The sequence below is a fragment of the Chrysochloris asiatica genome, unplaced genomic scaffold (genome assembly GCF_000296735.1).
Source record: "Chrysochloris asiatica unplaced genomic scaffold, ChrAsi1.0 scaffold00090, whole genome shotgun sequence".
Classification (NCBI taxonomy): domain Eukaryota; kingdom Metazoa; phylum Chordata; class Mammalia; order Afrosoricida; family Chrysochloridae; genus Chrysochloris; species Chrysochloris asiatica.
In genome coordinates, this window is record NW_006408608.1 from 5,071,489 (window position 1) to 5,088,888 (window position 17,400).

General features: G+C 52.9%; 1 protein-coding gene across 1 annotated transcript in view; it reads right to left on the reverse strand.

Moving 5' to 3' along the window:
- The window catches only part of PLEKHM2 (pleckstrin homology domain containing, family M (with RUN domain) member 2), a 55,554-nt gene that overhangs the window by 1,603 nt on the left and 36,551 nt on the right, over window positions 1-17,400 (reverse strand). The window contains exons 2-18 of the mRNA XM_006866360.1: window positions 14,299-14,405; window positions 13,803-13,912; window positions 13,138-13,237; window positions 12,508-12,595; window positions 11,473-11,659; window positions 9,713-9,772; window positions 6,303-6,504; window positions 4,608-5,432; window positions 4,339-4,408; window positions 4,133-4,223; window positions 3,778-3,842; window positions 3,334-3,422; window positions 2,697-2,829; window positions 2,059-2,249; window positions 1,545-1,610; window positions 679-838; window positions 236-415 (exon numbers count right to left, since the gene is read on the reverse strand). Of these exons, the coding sequence (XP_006866422.1) occupies window positions 236-415; window positions 679-838; window positions 1,545-1,610; window positions 2,059-2,249; window positions 2,697-2,829; window positions 3,334-3,422; window positions 3,778-3,842; window positions 4,133-4,223; window positions 4,339-4,408; window positions 4,608-5,432; window positions 6,303-6,504; window positions 9,713-9,772; window positions 11,473-11,659; window positions 12,508-12,595; window positions 13,138-13,237; window positions 13,803-13,912; window positions 14,299-14,405 (2,724 nt within the window). The remainder of the gene's footprint in view (window positions 1-235; window positions 416-678; window positions 839-1,544; window positions 1,611-2,058; window positions 2,250-2,696; window positions 2,830-3,333; window positions 3,423-3,777; window positions 3,843-4,132; window positions 4,224-4,338; window positions 4,409-4,607; window positions 5,433-6,302; window positions 6,505-9,712; window positions 9,773-11,472; window positions 11,660-12,507; window positions 12,596-13,137; window positions 13,238-13,802; window positions 13,913-14,298; window positions 14,406-17,400) is intronic.

Below are 17,400 nucleotides of genomic sequence, written 5' to 3' on the forward strand. Positions count from 1 at the left end.
GGGCCTGCCACTCCACTGTCCCCTGTGAGCAGACCCAGCTCCCTCTGTGGGGGCCTGTCACTCCACTGTGCCCTGTGAGCAGACCCAGCTCCCTCTGTGGGGGCCTGCCACTCCACTGTGCCCTGTGAGCAGACCCAGCTCCCACTGTGGGCGCCTTCCACTCCACTGTCCCCTGTGAGCAGACCCAGCTCCCTCTGTGGAGGCCTGCCACTCCACTGTCCCCTCCCCAGCTCACCAGAACACAGTACTCTTTGCCTGGCTCAGAGGATGCAGCGCTGATGTCGGCCAGTCTGGCTATGCCCAGGGAGCGGAAGAAGCTGGTCTGGCAATCCTCGTGGCATGTGAAGAGGCAGTCATCGGTGACCACCAGGCAGCAGGGGATACAGGGGCTGGGCGCGACCCCCTGGGGGATGACCTGGGAGGGCGTCAGCAGAGGGTCAGGGGTGAGGCCGGTGGTCTATCTGGGGCCAATTTGAAAAGTCTCCCAGCCCTGCTAGAGGCCTCATGAGTTTAGGGGTGACGGTGGGGATGGGCCAGGTGGCAGGGAGACCTGAGCCCCAGGGTCAGTTTTGGCCCCAGAAGTCCCCTGTCTTGGCCCTCACTGGATGCCCCTGACTGGGTCTGGGGAAGCAGCCCCGGGATCCTGGCTGGGGCGGTGGGAAGTGGGGAGGAACTCACCCCCTTGGACACGGCCTGGCAGAGGTGCTGCATCCAGTCGGCCATCTCGGCCTCGCTGTCAGCGCTGAGCTCCAGGCAGGGCCGGTCAGTGAGGATGACCTGGAAGGCGTGGGGCCGATCCGTGGTGTTGGACCTCCTACAGCCACCGCACTGCTCCCCCCTGGGCCAGAGGAGGAGGGTGAGATGTGGGGCTAGGGGCAGGCTGGCATGGAGTGAAAGGCCTGAGATTGGCTCAAGGTGGGGAAACAGCAGGGATGCCCCTTCCCAAAGGCTGCCCAGACCCCTGGGCTCTCAGGAAAGGTTTAAAGATGCTCCAGAGCTCCACTCTGTATGCAGGACAAGGTATTTAAGCATGGCCATGCAAGAAGGTGCGGCCAGCTCTTAGCTCTAACCCTTGAGGCACGTACTCGTTCAGGGTCCCTCTTAAGGGCCCTGTTAGATTATCTAAGTTTGTGTATCTCTGCCCCCCATCTCATTAGGCACTGCCGGGAACACCCAGAGTTCAGCCAAATCCAGGGCTGCCAGATAGGCAGGGCTGAAGGTGGTGGCGGTGGCTGTGTGCCATGGAGTCAGTTCCGACTCATAGTGACCCTGCACAGGGTTTCTGAGACTGTAAATCTTTACAGAAGCAGAACGCCTCATCTTTCTCCCGTGGAACAGCTGGTAGTTTCAAATGGCTGACCTTGCGGTTCACAACCCGATTCGTAACCACTACGCTACCAGAGCTCTTTAGGGCTGAAGGAGAGAGGTTGATTTGACAAGGGGGAGCACCATTTCCAAATGGAGAAATGGGAGCGTGGGGCTGGGCACCTCTGGAATCTTGGCCTTGGGCAGCACACTGGGCCCAACGCTCGCCTGTAGCTTACCCCATAGTCACCGAGAGCAGAGGGATGACATCAGTGCGGTCTGGATACTGGTAGAGGATTCCGTTGCTGCAGGGGCCAACACAGCAGAATGAGACCTTTCCAGCAATGGGGGCCTAAGCAAAGCCCAGGTCCCAGAGGCGCCCCCATAACCTCAGAGGCCAAGGAAGGGAGGAGCCTGTTTTCTATGAAGTGACGTAAAGGAAGACTCACAGATGACGGAGGGGAAAGCTGCTCCCTCAGCAGACTCCCTCTGGCCCTGGGGATAGCTAGAGGTGTGTCTAGTGGGGCCCTGCCCAGGTCTTCACCTGGGGTACTCTGGGGTTCCTTGGGTCCCACAGATGGCTGGCTCTCCAGAGAAGCTCCAATATTGTGGGGGATGTCTATTCCTAGCCTCCTAGATTCCTCCCCAGGGTCTCTCTGCTCAGTGACCTGTGGCAGAGGTCCCTATTGGGGACTTGACTACTCCTCAACCCTGGGGCTTGAGCTGGAGGCCTGGAGCTTTGGGGACTCCCACCTGAGTACCATGAAGCAGGTTTTCCACTGTTCCTTGCCCAGGTAGGAGGTACCGGCCTTGTAATGCAGCATGCCTTCTTTGGTGATGGTGCCCTCGGGGGGTGAGCAGTGGCAGGGGACTGGGCCCAAGGACTCCTCTGTGGGGTCTTCCCAGTGCACAAGCCCGTAGAAGCGAACAGTAACATCGGACGCCTGGGGTCAGGGCAGTGGGCAGAGCAGTGAGGCCTGGGCCAGGCAGGTAGCTGAGTCAGGGCCCAGCTGACTGACAGCCTAGGATTAGGGGATCAGGTGTAGCCACTGAGAAAGCAAGGCTGTTTTAGCTTCAAGGACAAAGCCCTGGGAGTGGGGATAAGATTTGGAATTGGAGAACCCTCCCAGGTGGGTGACTGAGAATACAAGAGTCTTTTTGAACTACCTAATGCCAACACTACTGGTGTGGCACTGTAAGATAAGCAATGGACTGCTAACTGAAAGATCAAACGTTCAAACCCACCAGCTGCTCCTCAGAAACCCTTTACAGGGTTGCTATGAGTTGGAACTGACTTGATGGCACTTAATAGGAATAAATAAGGCTAATATCGGGGTTGGTCAGAAGAGCACCGGATCTCAGGGACTGGGCCCTTCCTCCCAGGTTCCTACCTCACACTTAGATTCCTGGGCCACAAACTTGGCAAGGGCCAGCTTCTCCATGGTGGCATCGGTCAGGATGCTGGGGTAGGGTGCTTCCCGACAGCCTTTGATCATGGCTGACTTCAAAGAAGCCAAGAAGAATCTACATGGGGGTGGGGTTTGCTGTCAGAGGCCTGGGGAGTCGCCACACCACCCTCTACCGGACAGGGCTCAGACCCCAGGATTCCTGATTTGGAAGGGCCACAGAGACTTGAAAGTCAAGACTCAAGGTGGGTGGGGTCCAAGGTGGTGGTCCAAGGCCATCAAATGTTGGCCTTGAAAAGGCCTACCTAGTCCCAGTGGTGGTTTTTGATACTGAGAAGAGGCTGGATGAGGCGGTGACCATTAGGTCTTCTACAATAAGACCACAATCCGGGCCTTCCCAGCACAGCGTGATCTCGTATGTAATTTTCACTGAGAGTGCACTGAGGCCCAGCAGTCCTGCTGGGTAAATCTTTGGGTCATGGAGGGTCTGAGCTCACTGGGATCAACCACAGTGGCAGTGTGACTGGTCGCTCTCCAGACTGCTGGTTCCAGAGGAAACAAAGCTGGCTTTTTCACTCCCACTTCCTACCCCAACCCTGATGGTGGGGGTCCAGCCACTCACTCAGCCAGGGTCACGTCAGCTGTGTCCAGAAGAAACTGCTTCCTGCGGTTGGTGCACACCAGCTTCACTGTCTGCTGGTCGAGGCCGACCTGCCAGATACCACATGTTCACATGCAGCTCTGGCCACTTGCCCGCAGGAGGCGGCCACGCCCAGGTGGGAGCTGGATGGGGGCATGGGAGGGAAGATACAGACCCAGGGGTCTTGGGAAGTAAAGTCTGGGGCCCTGGCTAGAGTTAGGGAGGGAGGGAGGGATCAGAAACAGTGTCAAGGAAGTGACCTCCTCAAGCTTGGTCTTATCCCCCAGCACCATGCAGACGCTTCTCGGAGAGAAAAGCTGGCATTCGTTTTGGGGGCAAAGTCGGGCACGTGCCTGCCGTGGTCTGCAGGTCAGCCTGGCCAACCCAAGGAGCCCTGCCCTTCACAAGTGTGGCACCTGAACTCACCGACACATAGTCAAGCTCATTGTAAGACACGGCCTCTTCCACCAGATATGGCTTCTCTGTGGCCCCTGAGGGAGGAGACCCCAATGCTTATGACTCCCAAACAGCCTCTTGTCCTTCCCCCACCCCAGGTTCTCAGCAAGGACCCTCCTGTCCCTGCAAGCTGAGAGGACCAGGTAGGAGACTGGCATGGAGGGGGGCCCCCGCAGCCTCATGCCTTGGGCTGTGGGGACCAGCAACACCTTCCATTAAGTGTCTCAGTTACCACACACAGGCAGCTGGGAGAGGGGCAGCAGACAGTGTCATTTTACAACCTGTTCTCAGCAGGTGTCCTGGCCTGCCCGGGGGCCACAGGTACCTTTGCGGAGCAGATAGATGGAGCAGTCTGTGAGCAGCACATACAGCAGCTGTAGATTGCCCTCCATGTGTCCGGTGCTCATCCGGATCATCTGGTGACCAAAGCTGACGCTGGTCAGGGACTGGGACTCCCGGCCCTGGCCAGTGGGTCATCCCACCCCTGCCGCGTTTCCTCTCTCGCTCATTCTTGAGCTCCTTGGGACTTACTTTGAACAGCTGCTCTTCGTTTTCTCGAAACACGTGAATCATCAGCAGGAGCAGGTGATTGTTGTCCACTCTGTGGGGGGGACAGGTGTGGGGTGGGCTGCTCGGGCATCAGGTGGGAGAAGCCAGGAGCCTCCCACCAGGAGCCCGGTCAGTCTCTCAACCCGGGAGAGGGCTTCATTTGTGCTTAACTTATTGGAGTTCAGAGGCGCAGTGTTCCCAGCTCCTAGACCCGGGCACTGCCCGACCAGCTGCACAGACACCCTGCTCACCTGAACTCTGACGAGTGGAGCAACTCCAAAGGGCTCCCCTGCCCCTCATCCACCCCGGAGTCTTCTGCACTACTCAGACCCGGGCTGGGCTGCTCTTGCTTGACCTGGCAGAGGGCCTCCTGGGTCCCAGGCTCCGGCTCAGGCACCAGCCCCTCACTGACCAGTGGCAAGTGGGCCTCCAGTTCCTGAGCCTCTGGCTCCCGAGCCTCCACTTGGCTGTCCTCTAGGGGTCCGGGCGCCTGTCCCTCTCCTCTTCTTCCTCCCTCCTCTTCTTGGCCAACAGCCGCAGGGCTACCAGGAACATGTAGCGGTTGGCCAGGCCCTGCAGGGTCATGGTGGCCACCACCTGATGCAACAGTGCTTGGACTCTCAACGGTAAAGCGGTAGAAGTCCATGGGGGCTGGAAGCCCCTCACTAAAGTCGCAAAATGGTGGGTTCTCCGGGGCGTCCCCGGGAGAGCCGGTCCGAAAGGACTGGTCCGGGGGCTGTGGGTGGGAATGCCAGGTGCTGGGGTCCAGCTGCCCATTAAGCTGGTCAATGACCTTGCTCAGAGGCTGTCCCACGCGCTCCATGGAGGTATCCTTCATTGCGGGGATGAGGAGGCCCATGTGGCCGAGAGTCGACTCGCTGCTCACAGCTGTGCTGCTGGACCCCCTGCCCTCCTCTGGAGGCAAGGCCAGGGTGGCATCTGGTGAGTCCTGCCTGAGGCCTGCATCATCCTCGTGCCTGGTGCACGTCTGCTGGGCAGAGGCTGGGTGAAGGGGACTTGCTTCCTCATCTGATTTGGTTTTCTTCTTCTTGCCAGTTCTCTTCTTCTTGGTGACCCTGGGACAAGAGTGATAAGAATACTGAGGCACCAGAGGAAGTCAGGCAGGGTGGGTCCGAGAGATGAGCACAGCCAGAGCACCGGTGGCCCTGGGGGCAACACGAGGGAGCCACAGATGGAGGCACCAGAGGGGCACCAGAACAGGTCCTACGGAACTCCAGCTCATGGAACAACTCAAAAGCATGCCGGGGCTGGTCAGGACAATAGCCTGTCCACTCAACCTTTCCCTAAGCTGACCTTGTTTTCCATTCCTTATCATCATGGGTACATCACCCAGAAATATACTCTTCGGGGCTCAAATGCCTACCCCACGTTCTTTGTTTCAAGTTCGCAGCAGTGGGCTTGGCTGAGCTCACCAGGCCGGAAGCCACTAGGCTGCTCTGCATTGGAACCAGCCTGTGAGAGTGGGGCTCCTGGCTTCAGTCCTGGGGAGCTCCCTCTCCTACCACTGGGCCAGCACGCACCCAAGAAACTCACAGTGCAAATCGGCCTTCCGTCTCAAGAGCTGAGAGGAGGGGAGGCAGGCGATCCCAGACGACTCTTGAGTCCAGGGCCCCCTTGACTTTCACCTCTTCCCTTCCTCCCATGGCCTGCTGACAGGGCAAAGAGTCTATTTCTTTAAAGGATCCAGCAGAACAAGGATTAGTCCAAACCACAGACACTTGTGCCCTAACGTCTCAGTATTCCCTTGGAAAAAAGGCTAGCCTGGAGAGGGCTTTCTGGTCCTGGATGGACAGATGTCCCTGGACGTGGGTCCTGGAACCAGCCGTGGTTGCTGCCTATGTCGCCTGTCCCAGGGCTGTGGCTAAAGAAGCACTTCTTAGAGGAGGACCCCTGGTTACTGCCCTCAGGGGCATCCCCTCACTGACCTGATGACTTCCAGCTGGGTGCAGGCCTCTGGCAGGTCCAGAGAGGCTGTGTGCACAGGGGTGGTGTCAGAGGAGGACACGCCCTCTCCCTGGTCCTCAGGGAAGTGGCTGTAGTGCTGGCTGGGACTCTTGGTGGAAGCTTTGCTGGTCAGGTCTGAGGCCGTGGAGCGGGGGCCACTGACCGTGTCTGTGAGGTCTCCGTCTGGGAGAACAAGAACACGAGAGCCAGCCCATCAGACACCATCTAGCCCCCTGGTCCCCCTAAGTTATCTCGGGGGGAGACAGGTGGCCTGGTTTTAAGAGCGGAAGCCTCACCAGACAGGAAGTTGGGTTGTGCTTTAAGACCAACTTGGAGAACCCACAACATCACCACCACTGGGGGTCCTGGAGTGTGCACAACAATCTGGAGGAGTTTGTGTTAAGAGCCCCGGGGTTTAAATAGTCTCTAGGCTGAGCCCCTTAGATATGGTGACTGTGACGCTGCCAAGGGGAGTCGGGAGTCAGGAAGAGAAAATGGCCACACATTCTCAGTAAACCCGAGAGCCTGCCCGTCAGAGGGGTACCCGGCAGCCCCCTAGCCCCACAGGACCTGGCAGGGCTGAGAGACCCCTAAAGGCTCCTGGGGAAGGGTCTCATGCAGAGGTAAATAAAGAAGAGCTCAAAGGAAGCAGAGAACAGAAGAAAGAGAAGAGGGGTCTAAGGAGGTGAGGGGTCCAGAGTGGGTCTAAGAGGCTGGGAGCCAAGGGGTGAAGAGCATGGGAACGGACAGACACAGGGCATGAGGATGGAATGAGATGACATGACAGAGGCAGCAGAGAGAGATGCAGAGGGGAGAAGAAAGCGGCACCCAGTGGGCCTTTCAGAGGTGACTCTTCTCCCTGACGTTCCACTGACACCCCTCTAAGGGGGGGAGGGTGCAGACAGTTCAGTTTTATTCTATCCTCAGCTTGCGTGGTCGTCCCTGGGTCACGCTCTCCCCCTGGCTCCATCCTTGGGAGAAGACAAGAGAGATGGGGGTGGAAGGGACTGCCTGTCCAGAGAGGAGCTAGTTGAGCTACTTTGTACTCCCCACCATTCATCTCCCGACCCAGAAGCGGGCAGGGAGAGGTGGAGGGTTGACTAGGAAAGCAGCCAGAGCATTTCTCCGGTGGTGTATGGGCAATATCCCAGCTGAGAGCTGAAGCCCAGCTGGTGGGACAGCCGCAGTGATGACTAATGGCAAGGGACACAGGATGTTTATGCTCCATTTGCCAGTTTACACACATCTTGCTGACCATGATCTTCCCAGAGGAGACAGAGCAAACATGCTTCCTACAGCCCTGGTCAGAAGGCCCCGATCTGCTGTCCACTTCTACGTGGGCCTTAGCAACCACTGGGCAGCTATCAGCTGATGTAGCATATTGCCCTCTTTAAGAAATATATTGCCATTAAGAAAATTGGTTGTTGTTGAGAATGTACACAACAGAACAGACTTCAATTTGACAATTTCTACATATACAATTCAGTGACACTGATCAGGGTCCACAAGATGTGCCAACATTCTCTCTCCTTTTCTGATTTGTTCCTCCCCCGCCGTTAACCTAAACTCACTGGTCTCCTAAGGCAACTGCTAGCTTTGCTAGAAACCACTCCAGCCATATGTGAAACTTTCATTAGCTGGCCTGGTACCCCAGAGCCTTAGTTCTCAGATGTAAGTAACTGCCCTTTGGCCCCAAGGTGGTGGTGGTGGTGGTATCCTGTTGAGTCGGTTCTGACTCATAGCGATTCTGAGGTTGTAAACTTTGTGGGAGCAGAAAGTCTCATCTTCCTACCACGGCACAACTGGTAGATTTGAACTGCTGACCTTGTGGTTAGCAGCCCAGCTTATGATCTACTGTGCGACCTAAACAGCCCTCTGTTCTTGTCCAGCCTGCGGTTCTCCTCAGCATTTGCAGATGCTCATGGGGAAAGGGTCCTGAGAGGTACGTGAGCTGGGTGACATGGGTGTCAAGGCTAGGACACTTGTTCTGAAATAAGTCAAGGACCGTGGAAAGGTGACCCCAATTCCCTCCCCTTTGAGACCTGAGTCGGGGGCTGCCCCCAAACTCTGCCTTGCTCCAGGTCCAAAGAGAAGATGACAAAGCCTTTCCAGATGAGCCATCAGAGAGTGCTCAGAAAGTCTCCGGAGCTCGGGGAACGGGCAAGCAGGAGACCTCTGTGGGGTCATAGTTCACCCTGCCCCATGGCTCAGTCCTGCGCCGAGCAAGCAGCGCAACGTGGTCTGCTGGTTCTCAGCCCACAGTGAGCTCTGGAGGCTGGCAGAGGGAGCTCAGGCCTGCTTGTCAAGTGCAGGCCTTGCAACAGGCAGGAAGTAGCTGGGTCAGAAGGAGGGTTAGTTGTTAGACTTGGGGGTGCGGGGGAGAGACACAACACCCAGCATGTATTCTGTAAGGAGAGAGGCTAAGAGAATAAATGATGGAATTCTGGGTTTCAAGCCAATCTGCAAGTGGGATTCTTCAACGCTCTGCTCTTGGCTGGACTGGCCCTATCTTGTTTCCCTAAATTATTTCATACTCACAGGGCTTGGGGAAAGATCACCTGTTATCCACTACTCAGGGCCACTCATCCCCACTCTACCCCCAGGGTGAGATGGCCAGCACCTCCCCCTTCATGAGGCTGGGCCCCCAGCTGAAAGTAGCCCACAGGGTAAGGGGGATCTGGTGACGGCCTCAGAATTACAGTGGAAGCATTAACCTCAGGTGAATTGTGGGAACCTGGTAAACAGCTCTGGAAATGTGCCCAAGAAGTAGACAGAATGACATGTGGACAAATTCGATTATAATCTACCTTAAACTTTCAAATGCTCCCTGTTGGGCATTTCCGTTATGCCTGAACAACTTCCCTCAGTTGGACCCTGGTCTCTTTCAAAAATACTGGAGAAGAAACCATCTTGAATGAACTGAAAGAACCAAGCCCTGTCTTTGCTCCTTGATGCTTTTGGCATGAAAGCTTGTCTGACCTAAAGGTGCTTACCGCCCACATGGTAAAGCTATCATTTTCCAGAACAAATCTTGTTGCCTGGGTCAGGCTACTAGGGTACGTGCCAAGTGAGTCCCACGTTAGCAGTTCCCTACCCACCTCCACTGCACCCACTGGCATTAGCATTAAGGTGATGTGTATGCCCCTGGTGGCAGCCAATCAGTGCCTCCACAATACCACTGAGGAAAGGCAACTGTCCTACACTGGGAGAGGGGACTCGCCTGGAACTAAACTCAGGTACTTGCTCCTACTGCAGAATTCCATCGCTCAGCTTGGTTAGGATCACTGGCATTATGATAAATAACAAGGAGCTGATTCTGAGACATGCAGCAAGCTTGGCATGGAAACGTCGCAAAACAGGCAAAGAGGGTAAACAGCAGACTCTGTCCCACCTTCCCAGTCTGTGCTGGGTACAGACGGCACTGCTGGAAACACATCTCCAAAATCATAATCTATAAAAACGAGGGACAAAACTGAAGATTAGAAACACAGGCAGTGGAAGGCCAGGGAGGGTGGGGGCAATGGGGTGGGAAACATGGGGAGAGGACGAGAGGAAAAATTTCAACTTTCTACATTTTACTGAACAAACTCAGGAGAGCAGATTAGGATGGTAGATGGCCTCAGGTCAGGAACTGGTCCAGGAGCCTCTGGTCAGCTATCAAGACCTCTGAGGTAATCCGTTTCTAAATCCTTTTCTTCTGGAGAAGAACCTCAGCTGCCTTATACCTAACCCTGTTTTCTACCCTTTTCTTCCCTCCCTCTGTACCCCAGCATGGTCATACAGCCCTGCTCAGCAGCTCCACTTGTAGAATCTCTAAATTTGGGGGTGGGGGCGTGCGGAGCTCCAAGGGACCTCTCTGTATCCCTGGGCAGACTGGCTGCTCCTTCAAGGCCCAACCCAAGGTGACAGCTGCCATTTTCAGCTTGTACCATGAGTTTAAACAAGTCCGAAAGTGATTCTTTCCCCAGAACATCTGGCCCGTGGCACAAACAGAAACAAAGAAAGAGGAAGGTCAAGGTAGGTCTCAGTGCTGAGGCAATTCTGGGGAATCCCAGGGGCTGAACTTGGCTTGGATCCCCATCTCTAGAGGTGAGATTGGGTACAGTAAATGATGGCATCTGCTTTTCCACATGGGATGAAGATGAGGAAGCAGTTTTACAAGTGAACATGAGGCCTAAGGTTTGAAAGAAACCACCCTGTGCCAATAAGCAGCTTGTCAACCCAACACAATGAGCTACAGATTTGCTAACATTGCTGTATGGGTCCCGAGGAGGCAATGGGTGGTCATCCCCAACACGTGAGCAAGTACAGGGGGCGCTCTGAGAAACTGGACAGACATAAGAGAAACTGTTGCAAGTTTCCCCCTAAACCTATGACCTGCCTGGCACTGTTTTCTCAGAGTTGCCAATCCTCTTTTTGCCAAGAATCTAGGACAGGACAACCTTCCCAAAGCAGGCAACACCCACATCTGCACAATGCTAATCTTTTCTTACTCAGAAATCTGCCCCTGGGCACATGACCATAGCCTTCTGGAAAAGGGTCTCTTGTTGGTCGCTACCATGAGTGGGCCCTCTGACTCATGGCCACCCCCTGCACAGTAGGACCAGACTATTGCGCTCCACAGGGTTTTTACCGATTGACTTTTGGAAATAGTCAGGTCTTTGTTCCTAGTAACGTGTAAGCCTCCACTAACAGACAAAAGTTGATGTACATGATAAAGTATCCAGGAATTGAACCTGGATCTCCCACATAGAAGGCGAGAATTCTACTTCTGAACCACCACTGCCCTGGAAACTGTATAACACTCATAAAAGATCCCTTTGGCCAGTTGTCCCCCAAATCAATCCTTTAGCCACCACAAGGATACTGACGAAATGAAGACCCAGGAGACGGCGTCCTCTGTTTAACTTCAAAGGTCAACCAGTGAATATGAACAAACCAAGGGAGCCGGCCTTCTTCTTTATTAAATGCGGTTGAGTCGGTTCCGACTCACAATGACCCTGTTTATGGTTTCTGGGAAATAGCTGGTGGGTTTGAACTGCCGACCTTGTGGTTAGCAGTTCAGTGCATATCCTACTGCGCCACACCAGGAGCCTGACTTATGCAGCTCCAAAAGCAGCGGCGCAGCTCATTCTGCCCCTGGGGACTCACCCTCACTGGATGGGGCAATTGCACTGTCGTCCCACTCCAGGTTGGTGGATGTGACGGAGTTGAAGGAGTTGAGAGAAAGGCTGTCCGAGCCGTGGACTGAGCTAGGAAGGCGGTCTTCAAAGTCCAGCAGGTACTGAGGTTTATAGTAGTCAGGCATGTAGGGGGCCAGGTCCAAGTAAGGGGCATCCTGAGGAAAGAGTGGAAAAGGGGATGTTTGGTGGGAGCCCCATGTGGGCTAGAAAACATGGTCTTCCTTGAACTGGAGACTGACTCTGAAGGACTGGGAGCCACCGATGGGCCACATTGTACCCTCCTGTGCTAGTTTCTCTTTGGGAAATTCATAAGCTTAAGGTAAGAAATTCTGAAAGAAGCTGCTAAAAAAAGAGTAATCTGACTGGTCCTGGCTTTTAAAATTATGTGCGCCTGGTTGACAGCAGTCACAGAATGACCAGAACCCAAACTGCCCTCTGACGCCACCTCAAACTGTCATTAGTAGGGTTGCTCATTTTCTTTCATTGCTCCTGCTAGCCAAATTTCATCTTCAGTCCATGTCGCTGGGGTAGGGACTAAGGAAGGTAATTTATTAGGAGGGGGCAGCTGCATCCGTCTTGTCTTGGTTCTTTGGAGACTCTTCAGCCCTTTCTGGGAGAACATCATATCCTACAGTGTGGGAGAGGTTGAAGACAGTGGCCGAGAGAGGAAGTCAACTGGGGAACATGGAACCCGTGACACCTGCTAGAATCTCACAAAGTACAAGAACCTTGTCCTCAACATGAAGGTGAACACTTCAGTGCAAAAACGCTCCAGGCAATGTGCCTTTTCTCTGAGTTGGGAGAAAGAGATAAAGAAGCTGCCCAGAACCAGCAGTTCTGGCCAGAAATGAGCCAAAGAGAATCACCATCCTTCATTCACTTCAGCTGTTCAGGCCGTTGAAACCCTTCTCTGACCTAGACATATGGGGCATGGAAAAATGAGACCACCACCCACTCTGTCCTCTCGTCTGCTCCCACAAGCAGCCCTGCTGTGGTATCTCACCAGATCTAGGTCGAACCGGATGAACTCTAGCCCAGACACCAACGTCAGGAACAGAGTCAGGTGATCATGGCTGCAGACCAGGGCGTTCCTGCAAGACACAAGGAGGGACACACAGGGAGTTTGGGGTCTGGTTACCGGTTTGACCCAACCTCACAGTGTTGAAATTTGTCACGTGACATCCCCATTCTTGGACTGCACCCAGCCTCATCCAGTCTTCATCCAGCCCTTTCTGGCATTCTCTCCTTGTGGGGTGGAGCCACACTGCCAGTGTTCAGTTATGGAGCTGGGAGCATGCAGCTCCCCTGACTCTCAGCTGCTGCTAGAAATACTCTGCTCCTGCAGTAGCCCCAGAAAAGGTTGTGCCAAAGGGGTGTGTGCATTTTAGACCGCTCCCAGGCTTGCAGCCCCAAGGGCCTCACACACAGAGCCTATGGGAAACACCAGCCTTCCTGGCAAAAGCCATCAGACTGGCTGGTGAGGCTCTAATAGGTCTTGGGCCATCACTGTCGTGCCCTCAGCATGCAAGGCCAGGCTGGGCCACACTGGGGCACCCTGGGAGTTATGTGTGTGACAAGAGTCTCTGGGATGACGCTCTAAGGGAGCACTAAGCTCCGTGAGGCAGGCACTCACTTGACATAGTACTTGTGCAGTAGGCTCAGGTTCTCCTGGAACAGCCGCAGGTAGCTCTCTAGCGAGTTCTCATTGAGGGCCAAGTACAGCCAGGCCCGGCCTGCGGACAAAGGGTAGGATAACTGGAAGGGAGGTCATTAGGGCACTGGCCTTTTGGTTTTTTGGCCGAGCAAGGGCAGAAAGGAGAGAAAGAACAGGTGAGGGGACTGGGTACTCCAGCAGTCTTCTCCTTTGATGGAGTAATACAATCCCTAAAATATTTTTTTTTTTCTGCCAGACCCCAGCCTGCAGCTGGCCAGGAAACTCTATTGATAAAGAGGGCAGACTGCAAACTTCAGATGGGTTGAGAAATACAAGGTGTCCTCCTGGACCCTGTAGGCTAGCATTCACCCCAGCTCAGGGATCCTCCTTATGTGCTCGGGCTAGAATGCAATAGAGCCCATCCCTCTTCATCCTCTCTGGCTCCCTTTGGACCCATCACTGATGTACCAATGAGTTCCCATATACAGGGAGGAGAGGAGCTGGCATTCTGACACCCCAACACCACTGCAAAGCACAAAGTTTTCAGCCTCCCAGGGCTGACCTTGATGTCAAACCCAGGCCCCGAGCTACCCACGGGAGGGCGGGGCTGGTCCCTTCCCCAGGGTTCCCCTGTAACTACTCACTGCGCCCCAGGTTGGTGGCCACATGCTGCAACACCTCGATCTGCTTGATGGCTTCTCTCCGGGTGAAATGTACCACGAGCACCCAGTAGCCAGATGAGAGGTCCTGCAGTCTGAGAAAATGGGACAGGAGCTGCTATGTGTGGTGCCAGTGGGGCCACCCTGGGAAGCTGCAGGAAGTTGGTCTACCACCTTCCTGTCAGTAGTAAGCTCAGGGCTGAAAGCAACGTACTTCCAGAGACCCCAGAGACAACCACCATGCCTCAGACCATGCTTGCATTTGCAATTGATTTTCTCCTCCATCATTTGTGCTGGAGACAATTTACTGGGATAGCTAACAGAAAGCCTATGGCTCAGTCGGGTGAGACAAGTCCCTTTTCACTAAGAGACAGGAGAAACAAAAGGTGGACAAGGCTAGGGATTTCTCTCTGGTGGCCACTCAAGCCCTGGCCAGGCCCTGTTGTCCCTACATGGTCTCCAGAAATGATCTCCAACTTACCCATAGAGTAGGGCGTGGTCCAAGTGCTCACACAGTCGCTGCAGAACCTTATCATGGTTCCGGATGGCGGGGGTCTCATCCTCACAAGCAGCAAAGTAGCTCTGTAGCTGAAACACAGAATAAATAGCACCCTAAATTAGACACGGCTTAAGAGAAAGGTTACTGAAGTCTGTCATCAAGAAGTGCCTGGCAACCTAAGACAGAGCCATTGCCATGCTGCAATGAGTTTCGATGACGGATAAGACTGAGGAATTCGCACTGACTGCCTAAGACAGGCAGCGTCCCTTAAACAAATAATAAATAAGGGGGAATCTGATATAGACCGTGCAGACCCGGTCAGGAGTTCAAGGCCCTGTGGGCCCAAGCATTGCTGACCATCCAAACCACAGGCTCTGAGGATCAGACTTTAGCCACCTAGCAGACATAGCAAAATGTCCCTTATCTGATTATTCAGTTATGCTGGTTAGTAATTTCATACATGAGCCCTGGATACCCACAGATAAATGTAAAAACCTTCCCTAAAAGCCGAGACTGTAAATTCCAAAAAGGCAAAGTTTTTCCCAAAAAAAGAAAACCTAAAGAGGATAGAGAGAAACTCTGTTAACTGATGGTAGGTGGAGGAGATTATAATCAATGTAATGAAACAAGGTATATGAATGTTTGAATGTAAAACCGATGATGTGCCCTGAAAACTTTCACTCAATCCACAATAAAAACCTTAAAAAAAAAAAAAAAGAAGTGCCTGGGACTGATTGTGAGGGTTGGAAATGTAAAGGTAGACGTTTTATAGCAAGGAGGGGAGTGATTAACTTTTCAGTCTAGGAGCGGAGATCCCTAGGACCATCAATGGAGAAGAGCAGAGAGCAGGACCCTACCCAGAGAAGCAGTGATGCCTGAGATGGAGGCAGAGACGATGACGTAGAGAGATGGAGCAGCTGGGGACTTTAGATCCAGAGAGGGAGAGCGACTGTGTGCTGAAGATCTGGGGGGCACGGGGGAAGGATTGCATGGAGGGGATTTTAACCATGGCAATGAGATGATATATGATAGAATTAATGTAAAACTAAAGTTCTCCCATGTAAACTATCACATAATTCACAATAAAACATTAAAAAAAAAAAAAAAAGAAGTGCCTGGGACATAGTCTGAAGAGGGGATATACTGTTAAAATGTTTGTCTGTGAATATTGGTTTCCCTTGCCTACTATTGTAAAATAGACACTTGAGTGGGACAGAAAGGAATATCAGGAAATATGATTACAGAAAGCCTATAAACCTGTCTTCAGCCTATCACTGACTGAATACCTAAAAGGGGTTCTAGAACTTGCCCAGTGAAATAGGCTTCTTGCGGAGCCTTTGTAGTGTACAGGATCTCAGGTGGAATCCTGAGCCCTATCCAGAATCTTCTGAGGTGGGACACTCCCATTAGAAAGGACAAGCATACCAGCCTGGTACAACTAGAGCAACAGAAGATACTTCTTGAAATAAAGACCAGTAGGAAAAATGTAAAACAAAAATGGCAGTCTGATTAGCTACCACAAGAACAAGCAAGTTGTTTGCTAGGGAGCCATCAAGGCAAGCAACCAAGTCCCTTCAGGGCAAACCTCTCTCTAAGACTGACACTCAAAGGGAACACATGAGCAGGCATGTAAGCTTGCTGGCAACCACATTGGTCTACTGGTGAGTGGAAGGGCAGCAATGAAGAAATGGGCTGAGTTCAACCACATTCCATAAACTCCTGTTGACCTGGAGATGAGAAAAGAGGTTGGTTCAAAGTGTGGTGAGACCTGGGGACTCCTGAGCCCATGGACAAGGACATAGCCACAGAGGGCTAGAGCAGAGAGTGAAGCATCCAGTTGATATAGCGAAGGGAGACACACAAGAATGCCCAAACTTGTAGACAGTACCCATTCAACCTAGCCTCGATGGCTTGATAATCAGAACTTGACTAGAGGAAAATTGAAAAACACATACAATTTTTGATACAGGAAACAAGTATAAATTGCTACAATTTGATAAACCTGACCTATACTTATGGATGTAGTAGCTCAAAATACCAACGGAGAGAGAAGGATACTTCACATCAGGTATCAATGTTATCCCCTCTGTATACAGGGTTGATAAGGAATGGCAACTTAGACATTGGCTACCTAAAATGAGGTAGTGATAAAGGTACTAAGTGACTGGCTTACAAGTTTTCAATAGGGAGTTCAGTTTAAAAATGTGCGGGGCAAGGTAGAGTCCCCACTGAATAGTTCTCATCTTGTCTAGATGGGTCTGGTTAAAAGAGATAAGGATAATATTCTTATGATCCAATTGTTATTGTTATATGCCATCGAGTCGGTTCCGACCCATAGCGACCCTGTACAGGGTTTCCGAGGGTGTAAATCTTTATGGGAGCAGAAAGCCTCATCTTTCTCCCGCAGAGCAGCTGGTAGTTTCGAACCGCTGACCTTAAGGTTCGCAGCCCGATTCGTAACCACCACGCTACCAGAGCTAGTTATTATCATGACTAATTGCAACCATCACAACTGTAAGGTAGAAGTTGTGTAACAAAAAGGGAGAAGTAGTTAACCTTACAGTCCAGGAACAAAGGACCCTAGGACCATCAAGGGAGAAGAGCATGAGTGGACTGTGGGACCCTATCATCCATAGAAGCAGCAACACCAGAGATGGAGGCAGAGATGATGACATGGAGAGACAGAACAGCTGAGGACTCTAGACTCACAGAAAGAGAAAGGCTGTGTACTGGCGGCCAGAAGGCTGGCTTGCAGAATGTGCCCTTAAGTTGTTTAATTTATTATATATTCCTGAGTGTTTCTGTGTTGTTGTTGTTGTTGTTGTCGTTGTTGTCAGGTGCCATCGAGTCGGAACCGACTCATAGCGACTCCATGCACAGCAGAACGAAACAATGTTCGATCCTGTGTTGTTGTTAGGTGCCATCAAGTCAGTACCAACTCATAGTGACCCTATGCACAGCAGCACGAAACACTGCCTGATCCTGGGCCAATCTCACTACTGTTGCCATGCTTGAGTCCATCAATGCTGTTAATCCATCTCGTTGGGGGTCTTCCTCTTTTTCTCTGACCCTCCACCTTACCAA